The sequence below is a fragment of the Aplidium turbinatum genome, chromosome 2 (genome assembly GCF_918807975.1).
Source record: "Aplidium turbinatum chromosome 2, kaAplTurb1.1, whole genome shotgun sequence".
NCBI classification, from domain to species: domain Eukaryota; kingdom Metazoa; phylum Chordata; class Ascidiacea; order Aplousobranchia; family Polyclinidae; genus Aplidium; species Aplidium turbinatum.
Genome location: NC_137473.1, coordinates 18,769,201 through 18,787,162, shown reverse-complemented (window position 1 = coordinate 18,787,162; position 17,962 = coordinate 18,769,201). Strand labels below are relative to the sequence as shown.

Sequence of the window (17,962 nt, the reverse complement as noted above, 5' to 3'; positions counted from 1 at the left end):
CATAATTAATAACGTATACCCAGACAACCACTATATCTTGTCCAGATCTTTACCAGGTCTTGAGCAGATAAAGTGGTTGTCTGGGTAGTAGCCATATTCATGAAGTGCACTGTATATGTCATTTCAGATTTCCGAAATGAAGTCAGTAGTTTGGTCTTCCTATGGTCAACCTCCCAATGATTGGTGCCAAAAAAAACATTCTGCATCTTGCCCCGCTGAACGTCGTCATTTTCATATCAGAGACTTAATATTGGTGATATCATCATCAGTATTCACTTGTCTATTCAGCTACATTGTGGTCGTGGCTGTCAGGTAATTTTTGAAACTTGCAAACCGTGGAGGAGCACAAGAATAATTCAATAACCTACAAAAGCTTATGTCAATTTTGTAATAAGCTATAACTAAACTGGCAAAAACTTTGATCATCGAGTTGTATTTTAGCAGTCACGATAATGTACAGCTAACTTATTTAAATGTATTGTTATGAGTCGCAAGCAGTGTTGGGCGCGATAACTCATTTTTCAGTTAAGCGGTAACGATAATCGTTAAACGAAAAATGCCTAAAGCGATAACGATAAACGATAAATCAAAAAAAAGTTAAACGATAACAATAAACGATAAATTATCGCCGATAATATCCGATAACGATAATTTTTTTTTTTTTGATTAGCGCTGTCCAATCCCATGCAGCACGAACTGTTTTCATCAACATGACGAAAAATCGAACATAATATACTGTAAAGGGACAAAACTTTTTGTAGTTATGCATGAATAGAATCGCAACAGCGGCAGTAGGTAGGCTATCGAATCTTCAACCTCTTGATCCAGAATCAAACCACTGAGGTAACCGCCGTGCTTATAATTATATTTTTAGATACCAGTTGGATGCTTTTATCAAAATGAAAATACCATAAAAAATTCCAAACTTATTTGTATTTTGCTTTCTGCTTAAAGGGCTGTTTACAGCAAAGCCAGCAATGATTGAAAAAATTTCAAAAAACGCAAAATGCTTGAAAATTTATCAGTAATCTTATGCGTTATTGGTAGTAAAAATGTGCATACTGTGAAATCCATCAAGCTTGTCAAATTAGTCGTGTTTGTTTAAGAACAATAACATAATTATCGTAATTTACTGATAATTTCAGATAATTTTTTTTTTTTTTCTTTGTGAACACTACCATTAAAGCAATGGCAGAACGCTGAGTTGTTGAGATAAGAATTACAATACAGTATATAGGCACTGTATTAGTGGGAATAAAAATATATGATTGAGGTAGGCTATGTTGCATAGGTAAATGAGAAAGGTTATAGTGTATTTAGCATAATTTTTCCGCGCAACTCGATGCGCCTATTGTCATGCAAAAACTACTACAAGATGCAAAAACTGTGATGTCGGCCTGCATGTCAAATGCTTCAAGCAATATCATATTCCGCAATGACTTGTTTCAGTGATGTTGTGTTACTTTACTAATTTTCATCTTCATATTTTTTGAACTTTCATTTCAATAAAATGCTTGATGACAATAATGACATGACAAGACATGAACAAGACATTTCCCATATATCACTTTGAGTGATAAGTAAAATGTAATACCGCTTAAGCATTACGCACAAGAAACTTGTGAAGTTTGATAACGGATTTTCCTAGCGTCTTATATATAGGACGGCTTTTTTTTCAAAAAGTACAAACACAATTAGGAAAAAAATAATTGTGATATGTTTTTTAGGTCATAATTATGCAATATTTAAATTTTCCGAAATTTTTTTTAAGTAGGCCCTACTTTCACTTTCGGCACAAATGGGTGAACTTTTTAAGTTAAATGGCACTTACGCATTTGGTTATTATTTTTGGATTAAAGTTATATCGCCAAGCTAGAAAAAAATCGATCTTACAGTCTATAACCGATCTTGTGTTGTTATTGTGTGTGAATTTTGTCTTTTAAACTGAGTTTGTGACGTAACCGCACGTCTCAAGGCAAGTTCTTGCAATTTTTGTTAATCTACTCATCTAAAGATTTAATGCGCTTAAAACAGTAAGTTTCATGTTTTGACGAGAGAGATTGTATTTTTTTACGACAATTACTAAAAACTAACACTTCCAACGAAAAAAGAAAACACAAGAACAAAATAGTTGATCGTGAGGTGGCGCGAAAGACCATGTTTCCTAAAAGCGGCCTCGTATTGCGACACTTTCACAAACCACTTGCCAATTTCTTTCGCTTCGCTTCAAAGGAAGTTGTCCCGCCTGTGCGCTTACATTTTAATTGTATAATTCCCTCGCGATTGCTGATTGCAGCAAAACAACAAGAGACTTGTTGCATGCATTTCATTGCATTGCAATTTGCAACTCTAAAAATTATTGTGTTGTCAGGGCCGTCGCTGCAGGGGAGCGTGCCCCCTCCCCTGACAACGACCTGTGCACACACACTTCAGGCACTGAAGAAGAATTGGTTTCAATTTTGGTTTCATTAACTAGATGGCTAGTAAAAATATTACTTTTCATGGTCTTTCCACTTGTGTATTGATCCGAAATAAAATTTATCGGCGATTAATTATCGGCGATAATCAAATATTGCCTTTGGCGATAACGATAAACGATAACTGAAAAAATAATTGAGCGATAACGATAAGCGATAAAAATTTATCGCCGATAATTATCGCCGATAAATTATCACCGATAATGCCCATCACTGGTCGCAAGGCTCCACTTTCTGTCATGGATTCAATCAATTCCATTCCAGTCTTATCTAGGTCTATGGGATGAACAAGATAGTCTATTTGGTCGGCACCAAAACTGCTACAGAACGTTTAAACAAAAGAGTTTAAATGTCATCACTACTTCCATTAACATTTTTATGATAGCTTTGATGTTACATACCATTGTGTTTGTATGGGGCTATTATTCTTTTGTAGTTTCTTTTTGTGACAATATCTACTTCTTCTTCTTTTTCTTCTTGTTCTTCTTCTTCTTGTTCTTCTTCTTCTTCTTTATCGTTCTTTTGTTACATCCATATATCCATATTTTTATCTTTCATTTACCTGATAACTCTAAATCTCGCAATGTTTTTTGTGTTGAATGACAGCATGTTTGTCGTTTCTACAGAAAAAGAAAAGAATGGCGTGCTTTGCTAATTGGACCAAACAAACTTTTTCTCTCCATCGCTGATGTAAAAACAGCTTCATCATTTGCAAAGTAAGACATGGTCAAACTTGATAGATCAAGAATAAAATAAAAAACCAGAAGGATATTTTGTAATTGTTTTAATTGCTAAGATTTTTTTTAAAAATAAATGTCATTTTCTAATCTTCGATTGGTAATGTAATGTCATAACCCGTTGTGTCATCTGAGGGAAGCTGTGAATGGTGAAAAACCATGTTATGTGCTACATGCAAAGTGTTGTGGGCGAAATAAGCCTACAAACTATTTTGTTAGAAGAAAAATTGCTTATAAAAGTAATAGAAGTGAACGAAATTTTTATGTAAGTAACGGGAATATGTTCACATAGGTTGCTGTACTACAGGTTTGTAAATCAAAGTTTATGTTACTTTGACGTTTAGAATAAAACTGTTGTATCAATTGCATTGGTGTAAATATTAAAACAAGTACCGTACACAATTTAACGGCTATTGGTACTCTAAAGTTGATTGCAACAGCTTAACAACAAAATTATGAAACAATTTTCAAGGAATAACTTTTCTGGTCGACATTACGAATCCCGGATCGGAAGTTTTGTGACGTTTTTGGAAGGAAAAGAAGAAGATACGAAAGAAAAACTTGGAATTTTGAAAGTATGTCCTCAGCATATGCTACCAAAGTTAACTCATGTCAAACATTGCACCGAAAACTACCTAAATACTTAAGCTACATGTAAATACATACAAATTTAACATATTAAGATTTTCAGAACATTTTCGTTCTAATAAAATAAGAACTATTGGGTAATAGTTATGCACTATCACCCAATATTTAGGTAATTCTCTTTGAATAAGAATCTTCAAAGTTTTTAGGTGAGCAATTAATTATTGTGTTCGATATAGTGTAATTCCCTCTGCTTGCACTTTTTTGCTTGACGTTGAACACTTTTTTGTAGTGTTGATAGTATTAATATTTAGCCTATTAAGTAAACCCATGCATATCTTCCGTGCTTGTGGATAGACATAAGCCTACAGTATAATTAATTAGTGAAGATCCCTTTCTTGTTAATTAACTTCTAAAATGTCTCCATCACGATTTAAAGTTTTATGTAGGCTACATTGCGAAGCGGCAGTATTGTTGTGTAATTTTTTTTTTAGGGAGACTATGTGTTTTTGAAATCGTTAAGTTCCGAACTAAAAGACTTCAAAGGTGTCACCCGCGATGCGTTGCGTCAGGTCAGATTGTGCGTCAGTCTTTTTATTATCTTCAGACAACAATTCAGCAAATAGGCTACTGGTAACTCTGCTTATACAGTAACTCTCCTCACTGTTAGTTGCAGAATCTCTCATCAGCTGCTGTCTTTGGTTTACTTTAACCTTTATTGCTTTGTTTCCTATCTGTTTAAGTAAATTAAAACATAGTCGAATACTTTGGTGTATATTATGTAGCACACGATCTTGAATCTTAATGTTTAGGAGGTTATACTGTAGCTTACGTAACTTACAACACTTCTCGAGTTTTTATTGAAAAAGTGATATTAAAAATGCAAACTATGGCAGCACTCACAAAAAAAGTTATAACAAAATAACTTGTCGTTAATTGACGACATTTGGCAAAGTCATGCCAAGGAAAAAAAATAGGTTACTTGTAAAGACAAAGGCTGGAAAGAATGATTTTGTCAAATTTTGCATTTTTTATCCAATACGAATTTGAAAACTTCTTGTCGAATTCATTACTTGAGAAAGTTCTAGACAAAATGTGATTGTTGCTGTAAGAGAAATTTATTTTTGGGTTAATTTAGACCTATCTTTGTTTAGCAAGTATCCTAATTACTCAGTTAAAAAGCTTACGGAACGTAATCTACCATTCTAAACGTTAGGACATAATTGTATAGTTTTTTTTCCTTCTGTTCTTACAAGTAAACTTACAAATTATTTGACTAGTAATGAGGGTCACATTCATTTTAATGGGACCCCAAATCAAATATGCCATGCCACTGCTTCATATAAACACTTTTCGCATTGGTAGCTTCGAGAACTCCGCCATGAAAACCTTTGCGAGTTTCGTGGACTCTTTACAAATGAAGGATATCACTTTATGGTAATGGAGTATGCAATAAGAAAAAGTTTAGATGAACTTTTAAAGAACAAAAATTGCGAGCTTAACTGGACTTTTAAGATATCTCTTCTCTACGATTTAGTGAGGGTGAGTGGAATAAACAAACAGAATAAAAATTTAGTAAGATTGTCCGACAAATATCAGATTGTATCTTATGTCACTTAATTGGTTAATTGCATGAATTGATAAAAGCATGATTGATTATTATAATTAGGATTATAATAATAAAAGTTAAAATTCAAAAGTATTATTGAAATCTTGAAATTTACGTAAGAGTGATGCAATTCTGAATAATATAGTCTAAATAAAATTATGGATCAAACTATCAAATACTAACATCACTTTCTAGGGAATGAAATACCTACACTCAACACCTATTCACTGCCACGGTCGTCTCAAGTCCAGAAACTGTGTGGTCGATGGTCGGTTCGTACTGAAAATCACTGACTATGGCGTAAACCAAATGATGGGAGTTGTTGGAGTGAAGTCGAGAATAACAGATACACCCAAAGGTGATCTAAGAAGCTTGGGTGTCTTGAAAACTTGTCTTGAAATTTAATTTCACTTTAGTATGCTAAACGACCCTTGTCTTGGTTGGGCATTTTAGTTTATACTTTAAGAAAACATTTTTAATCAGATAATTTACGTCGTCCTTTCTGTGTTCGTCTATAGTTTGTGTTGCTTCAACAGTTCTGCACAACAGATTTACTTTGGACGGCACCTGAGTTATTAAACGATCCCATTCTATTACAAATGGGAAGTCAAAAAGGAGATTCCTTCAGTTTCGCCATCATCTGTCAGGTTGGTAGTCCACAGTATATCTATAAAGACATATGCTCCATAAAGAAATCTGCCCGTTGTCGCAATACAGTTGTTTTCAAGTTGAGTATATTAGTTGTAATTTTAGTGCTATAAGGTCACCCAATTGCATAAATATTGTCTGTCCGAAGGATTTTGTTCACGTCGGGTTCAATTGTACATATACCACTTCTTAGCCAAGCACAAATTCAATGCTGGACGTCACAAACTTTCGGTCAAGTATTGATCACGAGTTGTAGCTTTATCATAAGCCAAGGCCATACTGCTAATCAGCATCATACAGTAAACCCAATGTTTCTACCAAATCTGGTATATAATACAGTTTTTTCTACACTACCACTTGGTCACGTATAGGAATCGGACTTAATCCATGAAGAAGTGATCAGCCTGGTATTCAACACAAGGCTGAGAACTCACTATGCTATAGAATAGCAAGCATTGCGTTTCGCTAAACCATACTAGCGTTTTCGCTAACGCTTTAGCAAGCGTTTTCGCTAACGCTAAACCATACTAACGCTAAACTAAACCATACTAACGCTAAACCTAAACCATTGCGTTTCGCTAACCATACTAGTGTAGCCTCCACGCCAGGAATTAAGACTATCCAATCAACAAATGTCTTTCAGCAACGGAATGTCAATTTTTAGTACACTCAGCTATGGAGAAATATAATCCACATCTTATCCTGCCATCTGCCAAAACATAAATTAACCTGATTGAGGATCGTGCGGCAGATTTTACGTTTGGAACAAAGATTCATTTGATTCGGTCTTAGCAAAAAAATTTAGCAATTTTCTGGACAGTAAAATTTGAATTGATTTGCACTTGATTGTTAAGGAAGTGATCCAAAGAGAAGGACCATACTCAGGGAACAACCTTACTCCAGAAGAAGTGATAGAAAAACTTAAAAGTTCGCCAGAAACATTGAGGTACCGGTAATAGCTTGTCTTAAATCCTATCAAAACAAACCAATGATTACGATTTAGTTTAGTGATTTGACGTCAATTTTGAACTAAAATCTTGCTAATCGTTAGAAAGTTTGGTGAAAGATTTGCTGAAGATCACTTGCAAAAAAATTCTTCGGAAACTCTCCTCCCCTGATTTCTAACTCAATGTATTTGTTGATATTGTGTTTCAGACCAATAGTTCCCAATGACTCTGCGCCCTCGGAAATTCTACAAATCATGAAGCAATGCTGGCAGCAGGATCCCGAGATACGATTGACATTCTGGTTGGTTTCTCTTTAAGTAACACTTACATCCATAAACAAAGAAGCGTTGACGGGGGGTCCAGGAGATACTTTTGGACCCGAGCCCAGGATAACTTTAGGGCCCGGAACCTATTCAAGGGGCATAAAAACATAAAGAAACCACAGCGTGTTTGTGGATACAGTGCGATTTTCATATATATATATAGAATATCTTATGCAATCCATGATGGGGCGGAAAGTAAATGGAACTGAATCTGAAAAATTCCAAAGCAACTTTAACGGGTGTAATATAATGTATTACACACAAAAAATATAGGCTAACATAATTAAAAAAAAAACTCTTGGTCCTCATCAGGAAATACGTCTTGTGACACGTACTTGTATCCTCATTAGGAAATACAAATCTGCAGTAGGCAGAATTTCGATCTTAAAATGAAAATTCGATCTTAAAATGAAAATTATAAGTTAAATTTGACTATGCACTATATAACCGTAACGACATTCCGAACTGATAAATACAAGCTCAACAAGTGATTCAAGAATGATTACGAGTAAATAATACTGCGGAAAACAGATAATATGAAATGTAAAATGCAAAAACATGACAACAATTAGAACACACACAGAACGAAAAACGAGCCACAGGAAAATAATTGCCTGTTGAGAGACGAATTATTACGTTTGATTCTTGAGGCTTTCATGATCTTGGTCTTGTGTTCAGATCTGCCTCGAGAGATGATTTTGAATTGATTGATCGAAGCATTGTCAGTGCACGTTACACAAGAGGCGATGCGCTCTTTAACTGCACTCTTGGTTGTTAAATCTGTGTTTAGGCATGGACTTCTAAATAGTAGCATCTGGACTGGAAACGCAGTGACCAACAAAAGGCCAAACAGTTGGTACAACAGTTGGCCAACAGTGGGCCAACAGCCAAGTAACTAACCCTGTTGGCCCACTGTTGGCCAACTGTTGTACCAACTGTTTGGCCTTTTGTTGGTCACTGCGTTTCCAGTCCAGATGCTACTATTTAGAAGTCCATGGTTTAGGTGTTCCACAGCCCTCGTCAACAAATTCTGGTTGACATACCAATGTATGTCTGGTTTGCGTCACGCAAACAACTAAATTTATAGATAACATTCGAAGAAAGAGCAAAGGGGATAGGCGACTTCAGTTAAAAATATTGGTGCACATTAAACGTTTTATATACAAGATGAATGTCACTTAAAATTTTCTGTTTTACAAGTTCAGCTAGCCCCACGGCTGGGCCAAGCGGGACATTTAAAAAAAAAATCTTTTTTGATTTGTACTATAACAGTAAAAAAATTCCTCTTGATCTTCGAACCAAATATACTGACCAACCAGTGGCGGATTCAGAACGTAATTTATGGGTGGGCCTAGGAAATATCTTGGTGGGCCTTCACCAATAATGCCACGGCTGGCCAGCATACAAAAACTTAGTGTTACCGGAGCTTCTACACAAGGCGGAGTCTCCTCAGTTAAATGTTAAAAAAGTTGATTATGTCATCATAATCTGAACTGTCAATGAGTTGTCTTTCAAAAGACAAGTCAAGTCAAGTCAATTTATTTTGTTTTAACAGCGCCATATATTAACATATAATCAGAGTAAAATGTAATTGTCAAAACAATGCATTGTACAACTGTTGATTAGATTATGGCGCAATCAGGATGGTAGCGAAAGACCATAAGCAGTCATCTAGTCAGCCACCACCCCATCACAGTAAATCAAACTACACATTCATACACACTAGTGTGCAGAGGCAGGCACACTACTTCATTGAATAAAAAGGGTTCGCCACTGAGATTGAAAAACAACTACTGTTGGTTTGAATCTGCATTCTCAGACTGAGTAAGCCGAGGATGAAGATTCAAACCAACGACCAAGAATTGACCAACCACCAATAATTAGTGATTGTAAAGTGTCAAATTGTTAAGGCGTCCAGTCAGCATGGATGATCTCAAGCGCATTTGGATCCTGTTTGTTGCGGAGAAAAATCTCTCAGCGCTGCAGGACGTGGAAGGCAGTGTTATGATGGTCCTTAAAACACTGTTCATGTTCGGGAAAATTTCAACAGGGCAGCTGTCCAGTACTTCCATTAATGTAGGAAAGTTTTCCCGATCAATTTTTCGTCTTATGTGTTGAATGAATACAGCATGTTCAGCATCTGCGATCTCAATGCCATGCAGTGCACAGTGCACACAGACCATTTAGAATCTTTTTTTCGCCAAAAGTGGCAGATCCAGGTGCGAAAGCGGCCGCTGCTCTCATTAATCCATACATGTCGTCCATAAAGCGGCAGTTCAACTCCGTTATCTGCCTAGAATACAGTTCCACAGCGCCCTTAAATCCTCATTGCTCTTGGCAGCCGACGTTTTCCCAGCGTTGTGGTGACAACAGACTTGTGAAACTTCGAAGGCAGCTTGTGTTCACGAGAAGCAATCACGTCCCAGTTAGTTATCTCATATTTTACCATCAGTTCTTCTGTCAGTTTGAGCACGTCAGCAAAGTCACCCTTCGAATCCTCGGGGAAAGTTGCATTATGTAGCTTTCAGTGTGAAATAGTGATGCCACAGACAATTCAGTACCACTTGGTTGTTCTAGTGTTAAACATTAATATTTTTTTCATGAATCTGATTTTGGGTGGGCCCACTGTCAATCTGGGTGGGCCTATACCAATCAAGCCCACCCGGTAGATCCGCCCCTGTGACCAACTAAGGCTTTCGATTAAAAAAGAAATTAACTAAATCCAACCGTCACTGTTGCTGAAATTACGTTTTTACAAAAAGTGTCCCGCTTTGCCCCGTCTTCCCCTAAATCAGGTTCTAACTTACTTGTTATGGCACAGAGCGTTATAATTTAAAAGCAAGCCTGTGTGAGTAGGTTTTCGTCAAATCCAGGTGTGAAAAGAATTGTGTGTAATTTCTATTTCAACATCTAAAAAAGCGATTGTATCATTAGATTTTTCAAAGGGAAACTTGATTTTTTATGTTGGGAGTTTAAGAGGTTAAAAATTTTGAACACGACTTATCATCATCAATTGTGAAAATTAATGAAAGTATTCGCTTTAAAATGCCTTGCTTTTTTCAATTTTTGAGCTATGCCCTCAGGTATGTCAATGATCACAATATCAAGCAAGTGTATTTATTAGTTACGTATGTTTGAAGACCTAGTAGTAGTACCGTAGTAAGATTTTTTTTCTGACCTATTAATTGAGATTATAGGCCTAAATTTATATAGAAGTCACAGCAAACAAAATTGAAGAAGTTTAATAATTTGAATATCGCCTATCATGCGTTTCAGTGCAATCCAATCTGTGATCAAGGAACTAAATAAAGGAAAGTCACACAACATAGTGGAGAATATGATGCAGCAGTTACAGGACTACAGTACTCACCTTGAGGAACTGGTTAACACTAGGACAGTTGAACTTCGGGAAGAAAAAAGAAAAAGTGAAACTCTATTGATGAAAATGTTACCTCCGTAAGTAAAAAATCTAACGTCTAACTCTAATCATAGCCAAATATATGCAGGCTGTGATGCTTCTCCGCTCGTCTAACTCTAAGTCACTTGCTTTCGTGGCATATAGGCGTACAATACTAACATCCTATAACATAAAAGCTACTGTAGATTGACGCTCACAGAGGAAACAAACAAGGCAAGCAGCGATTGGTTTCATTTTTCTGTAGAAAATATGAATTAGACAAAACTATCAAAGTGTGTTTACCTTTCAATGTAGCCTAACTTGCAAAAGGCACATTCTTCATGCCAATGATCTTAAAGTTCTGTGAACATCTGTGACAATAGGTAAAACCAAAGCTAATTCAGAACCTCATGTCACGATGTTGTAATTAGCCTATGACCTGAAGAAGTGGAAGTAGTTTCTGCTGTAAGATTCATCTCATCGTATCATTCGTATGCTTATTGCTTAGCGTCAGACATATATTGGATTCTTGGGTGCGCCTGGACGAACAGACAAACGAAACCAAAGATCGTATTCTTGTTATAGTATAGTAACGTTTAATGTAGCCCGGCTAAGCATCTTTACTCTGGGATGATACACAGATAGGCTACACTTTCGCTTGGTAACCAAGGTAGCCTAACATTACGTGGAAAGTAAAATAAACTAAGTATTTAGTTTGCATTGGAAATTTACATGCTTAGCTGACCTGTACAGCACTGTTCATGTATCATATTTTGCAGGTCAGTTGCCAAGCTGCTTATTGCCAATAAACCAATTTTACCAGAGACCTTCGAATGCTGCACAATATATTTCAGTGATATTTGTGGTTTCACAACGATAGCTCACTCAAGTACACCATTACAGGTCACACACAATAAACGACGTTTTTCTGTAGGCTAAACTTCAAATTAATTATTCTAAACTCTAAAGGAATAGAATTTAGGCTAAAAACATTACCGTAAAGCGCATTCTTGAGTAGCTAAGTGATATTTGGATACTTTTATGGGTAGGCTACCGTACCGCAATAAACTAACAGATTAATTATTATCAAAAAATTAAACAAATTTTAAAACGTTTGTCCCTGGTAAGTCCCAATAGCGATCACGTATTGAAATAAATCTGTGACAATGTGTACAGTGCAGATTATATAGCCTCTTCCCCAACTAAAATTTCACGTTTCTATAGCAAGTTCTGTGAAATTACTGTTAAGTTACGTAGTTTATGCATGAATAAGCGCAAAGAACTCAAGAAATTATAAACAAATTATTCTGAGTAGCAAATTTAATTATACAGTAAAGCACCAAAGCATAGGCCGAACGTTGAACATTCTACTGTCAACCCACATCTATGATTTAAGATTTTCGTCACAATTACCACACCAACATTGATCATTTATCAGCTTAACTATACAGTTGTAGGCTAAGTAGAAAGTATGCCTATAATATTATCTATCTTTGGTAAGAAGTTTGTCACATTAAGACAAAAAACTTTTCTTGGCTTAATAGTTTTCTTCATTCAAAGGTGGTTGATTTTCTGAATGACTTGTATACTTGCTTTGACGCAATTATCGAAAACCACGAGGTATACAAAGTAGAGACTATTGGAGACGCATACATGGTTTCGTCAGGAATACCAAAGGTTCAGCAAATTGGTTTCAAGTTTTGTTTAATTTTACTATAAAATCCATTTTATAAAACCCGTTTTAATGTTTGCACGTTTTCCATTGAACCACAATGATAGGTTCTGATTCTAAAGTAAACTGTTCAATGGTCGTTATTTTGGTTTGTTCATGTCACGTGAGATAAGAAGCAGTAGGATAGGTCTATGTTATTATTTGATGAATAAGATATGTATCGATCTTGCGTTAGGTGATTGGAGATAGACATGCTGAAGAAGCAGCGATAATGGCTCTTGACATTATGAGCGCAACAACCACCTTCAAGATACGCCATCTTCCTCACATCACTTTGCGCATCAGGATCGGGATACATTCCGGTATACTTAATCTATGTTTCGCTCACACAAAAAGCCTACTTTGAATAGATAAAAAGCAGATTAAACATAACCGGTGTTCTATTCATGTGTTTGACCGTTGAATTAAAACGTTCCTGAGGCCTATATTACAAAGCAAACTGTCTACTGAACCTGAATAACTTAAAAAACATAATGCTCAACTTTTAAAATGACTCTGTTAAAGAGCTTGTCGTCAGAATAAAGTTAACCTAAATGTGGTGAAGTATTTATAGATAGCAGAAAAGAAGAAAAGATTGTAAATCTTATTAGCCTGAAATTACTCCAAGTATAGGCTATTGGACTGCGGTCACTCCTGGACCGTTACACAGGCGCTTTACGAATGTTGAACTATATGGCTAACATTCTGTTATGCAGCCCAGCAGTTGAGGTCCAGCTAACCGATTTCTGAAATAACATAACTACAAATGCTTGGTGAAATTGGAAAAGCAACAAATGAGCACTTCGTTGGCACTTCATTGGCACATTGGTTCTGCAGCTAATAGTTGTGTTGAAAAACAGGATCGGCCGTCGCTGGTGTAGTTGGGCTGACCATGCCTAGATACTGTTTGTTCGGAGACACCATAAACACTGCTTCACGATTGGAAACAACAGGAGTTCGTGAGTAGCCTAAGTTTTTATCTATGTTTGTTAAAAATTAGGAAAGATGCTCACATTGTATTGAATCAAATTCATTAAATCAAAACCTAGATTTCCCTAAATGTTGGAGTTGATAGTTTCAGTTTAAGATAAAAGAATTTGGCCTAAATCAACTTTTTCATGGCCATGAAAAGATTTCAAATTAATCAATCATATTGCTAAGAAAGTTTTGTATAGGCTGCCGTATTTTTTGTAGTGCTGTATAGCCTAGTCTTCTAATGAAATTTCAAAAATGTGTCCGAGGTTTTCCTATCTTTCCTTATAGCTTAAGCAGGGGTCACCAAACTTTTTTCACTGAGGGCCGGATTGCTGCGAGATTAACAGCTGCGGGCCGGATGCAAATTGCGAAAAGATATAGGCTATAACTATTTAGAATCTCCATTGACTTGAATTGAGCACAATAAATAATAAAGTCAGCGGTGGAATAGCAAAGTTGTGTTGAAAATCAAAAGGTTGCTGGAAAAGTTATCCCCTGCTGTGCTACACTATACAGGGGCATCGTGCTCTTGAAAAAACATTACATCTTTCCAAATTTGGCCTAGGCTGTCCCCATTTGTGGTGGTCTAATGATAAACAGCAACGTCAGTCCTTCACAAAAAGTTTGGTAACTTTTTTTCTCAACAGTTGCAGTGCAGCTGTTATTTCCGCAGCACGTGGCGGGCGGTTCCAGCCGCGGGCCGTAGTTTGGTGACCTCTGGCCTAATGTATACAGAACATTTTACCTTACACATTTATTAACATTGGTAAGTTGATAACGTGTTACGTAGGAATATTACACTTGTATATATTTAGTTTTTACGGAACACATAAAACAAATTCTACTTCTTGTATCCACTACTGTTATATCTACCTCTTCCGCCGATTAGGTTAACAAAATGTGATTGAACGAGCAAAACAAGCAAGAAATCTTTTCAAAACTAGAAAAAACTCATTTTTTTCCGGTTTAGAAGGTTCCGTTTCCAAGTGCCTTCTTAGATCCGCTACTGTGTGCAGTAATAAGTGTAGGCTACTTACAAATTAAACAATTCAAGAATTACCTGAGCTGTTGCCTACATGTAAGCGATATATTCTTTATTTCAGCAAGCAGAATACATGTGAGCTCCGACACCAAATCGCTTCTTGATAAAAGTTCTAGGAAATTTAATTTACAAGAAAGAGGAAAAATTGAACTGAAGGTAATTCTTTTTCAACTGACACAAAAGCTACATGTGAAAATAAACTTAGACCTGTTTAAGAGTCATAAAATGTGATAGATTTTCCGCAGGTTAAAATACTTTAAAATAAAGCATTAGCCAATCGCTGCAATTTTATTATTATTGAAAAGGGCCGTGGAGCCATGACCACTTGGTGGCTTCTTGGATTGGAGGGTTTCAACAAACCTCTTCCTGATCCCGGAAAGTTGCATGAACCAACTCATGGTTTGAACGCGGGAACTTCGAAGCAAGAAGGCAACAAATCATCAAACAATTCCACAATGGTAAAATTATATCTTATTTAGAAATAAGCCGACAACATCAACCCACAGAAATAGTGTAAAAGATGGCCGGCCGGCGTGTTCCCATTAAAAAAAAAGTTCCCATTACAAATGCTTTTACTCATATTTTGCTGAAACGTGTCCTTTATTAATTATTAAAAATAAAAAGATGTAAAAAAATGTAAAGAATAATTCGTATTTTGACGTCTTTACTTTCATTCTGCAAGTATCTAAAAATAGATATAGGCTAGCTTCTACGTTTAGAAGCAAATATGAAAACAACTTTAGCGCTAGCCTAAGTAATTAATCAGGACAAAGCACATCGTTAAAAAAATAACTTGTTTAAATCATGATACGCTCTTCTGATGTAAAGTACCGTAAGCCAAACGATCAAGAGGTGTCGCAAGCGATAATCCCCATTCAATCCAACGTTTAGTCCGTCAGAATCGACTGACTTCTTCAAGGATCTTGTTTAAACTAGTTACCTGAAGAAAACCTAAGCATGTTGCTGTAAACAACTTACCATGTTTTGAACTGAATGCCCAGAGAACTGAATGCCTTCTAAATTTTCCGCTTAACTAATGTTTGTGGCGTATTTTACTGACTTCATTTTGGTTTGGTTTTTGAAACTTTGTTCTTGGTCTGACAAAGCCTTTGATAGGTTATTCCTGGTAGCTTCGCACACTTGTAGAGGCTTTGAAGCACTGACGCAAGCCCGGTTACTGGGATTGACAAAGTAAAGTTTTAATAGTTGTTTGAAGTGTAAGTTGTTTGTGATGCCGCTGAATGGAGAGCAGTCTTGAAATGCGTTACTCAAGCGCACACTCCAAGAGCCGAACCAGATTTTTTAGATCGTGTGATCTATGCATTAATAGCCTACGTAGCTTACTTTTGTTTGCTAGTAGAAATGAAACCCAAATGCTTTAGAAATAGTTTAAAGTAATTTTGGTTTTACGACATAGCTTACGAAATACAAATCATCGTCCAACATGGCATTGGAGTTGGGCCTACAACAATTTTCTACACTATTAGCTAAAAAGTTAAAAAAAGCTTTTTTGCGTCTATTTGTTAACCTTTTAAATTAAGATTGTACCAGTTCTATTTATATTGATAAAAGATTGTGTTTGAATAAGAACCTTCTGAAGATCCTAATTTTAGCCTGTTACGGTTTTTGTTGAATGATAACTGTATTTAATATTGACAAAAGAATAAAGCCGAAGCGCTGAGCTATAACAATCAAAAGCGTTTTCGTCGCAGAAATAAACCTGTAGCCTATTGTTGCATTGTTATGTAAAATGCAATCCCATCATAAACATATGTTGCACTTACAGAGTAGGGAGGTGATCCAGACAAACACAACGATGGCCGGCAATACAAATACGCTCTCTCAAAGGTAACATGCGTTATCTTGAATAACTAAGAAGCTTAAACCGACAATGCGCTTGGAGAAAGCAATCACTCAAGGAAAGAAATCAGAAAACGCAGCCAATCTAAATGCACGCACGCAGCGTGTATAAATGTTGCTAAGATGAAAACAATAAGCCTTGTAGGCCTATTACACAGTGATTTGCTGTCTATTTGGTAATTACCGGTACTGTACGGTGGCGGTTCAATAAATTTTGTTTTTTCGGAGCTTTTTCAGGCGAATAAGCTACACCAAAATTTTCTTGTTAATTAAAAAAAACCTTGTCAACTGAATTGAATGCACATTTTCCATTGGAAAAGCTCAGATTATCTGAAACAAAATTTAATCTCAGTATGGTAGTGGCTATGCAATATGCATAAAATCACAAATGGCTCGCGAACGTGATTTTATGCAAAAGTTTTAGTTTGAGCGTTTCTGTCATCATTTAAATCTTATTTTTTTTAAGCTTCAGAAAACTTTGTTATCAACGAATTATTTATTTAACAGCATCATTTAAAGCTGGCATGAAAGGCTAACTATCAAACACAAAAGAGTTTGCTATTAAACATCAAAGAAAGATTATAGGCTAAAGGGTTTTTTGTATTTGTTTGTGAAAACTTATTACTGAAATATTGAGAAGTTAACGCAAACATTTCTTGCACATAAAATTTTAAAATCTCCTTACAGAAAAGAAATTAATTTTGTTACTTTTTTGGATGCAGAGCATCTGCATCAACTCGACGTCAATCATCTTCAACATCAAACAGTTTTTCTAGAAGTGGATCTTCATTTGTTGTATCTACTCCTCTTGTGTTTGCTCCTCCATTATCGAGCAGAGTTCCATCAGAAGTAAAACGGCAACAAAATCTCTCCTGCCAAGAAAGCAATTCACAGAAGCAGCCAACAAAGATCTCAAATCGCCGAAAATCTAGTTTACATTTTGGAAAAAATACATCGGTTGCACCCTGTCCTTCCGTAAACACGATCTCCTGAAAAACTATCAAGTAGGCAAGTTGAAACCTAAGGAAATCGGTTTTGAATCTGGTTCAACGATTGATGGTTGTAAACTGTTGAGCAAGCGTTAGTGCCAGTAGAAGAAGTGTGGAACAGAACGGCGGTGACAGGCAATTTATTGCTTTGGAATCCTATAGTTGTTATACACATTTTATACTTTTGCTGATTAACTATTTATTTTTGCGCATGTTTATTGTCAATTTAAAGGTTTAAGAAAGTTCCTCAACGTAGAAACTAGCATCGGACCCAGTAGGCCTATAGCATAACCCACAGGGAGATGGAAATTGCAAGATAAGCTACCATATTATTAGAGAACCACAGGCATACGAATCCGGGCTTTGACAAATATTTTATTCTATCACTGAGCATAGGCCTAAGCGTTGACAGGGGTGGTCAAAGGAGTACTTTTGGACCCGAGCCGGGCATGATTTCAGGGGCTAAAAACCTTTCCAAGAGGCCTGGGAGTTTGAAAAAACCACCGTATTCTTTGGATATTCTTTAGTGTATTTTTTCAATAAGAATCCTGAATTGGGGCCCGACGATCTCAATGGTAGCCTACCGGGCATAAATTATCCTCTCAACGGCCTTGTCACTGAGTCTTATAATAAAGCAATAGCATACAATTCCTACTAACAAT

General features: G+C 36.2%; 1 protein-coding gene across 1 annotated transcript; it reads left to right on the top strand.

Annotated features, from left to right (window-relative positions):
• Positions 1-3,669: 3,669 nt before the first annotated feature.
• On the top strand, positions 3,670-17,304 carry LOC145788398 (retinal guanylyl cyclase 2-like). Its single transcript, XM_082600166.1, has 16 exons — positions 3,670-3,789; positions 4,294-4,371; positions 5,165-5,341; positions 5,604-5,766; positions 5,958-6,055; positions 6,911-7,002; positions 7,212-7,304; positions 10,603-10,782; positions 11,503-11,626; positions 12,284-12,400; positions 12,631-12,757; positions 13,295-13,393; positions 14,513-14,607; positions 14,757-14,909; positions 16,238-16,299; positions 17,034-17,304. The coding sequence occupies exons 1-16, from the start codon at positions 3,670-3,672 to the stop codon at positions 17,302-17,304; spliced, it is 2,049 nt and encodes a 682-aa protein (XP_082456292.1).
• Positions 17,305-17,962: the final 658 nt, after the last annotated feature.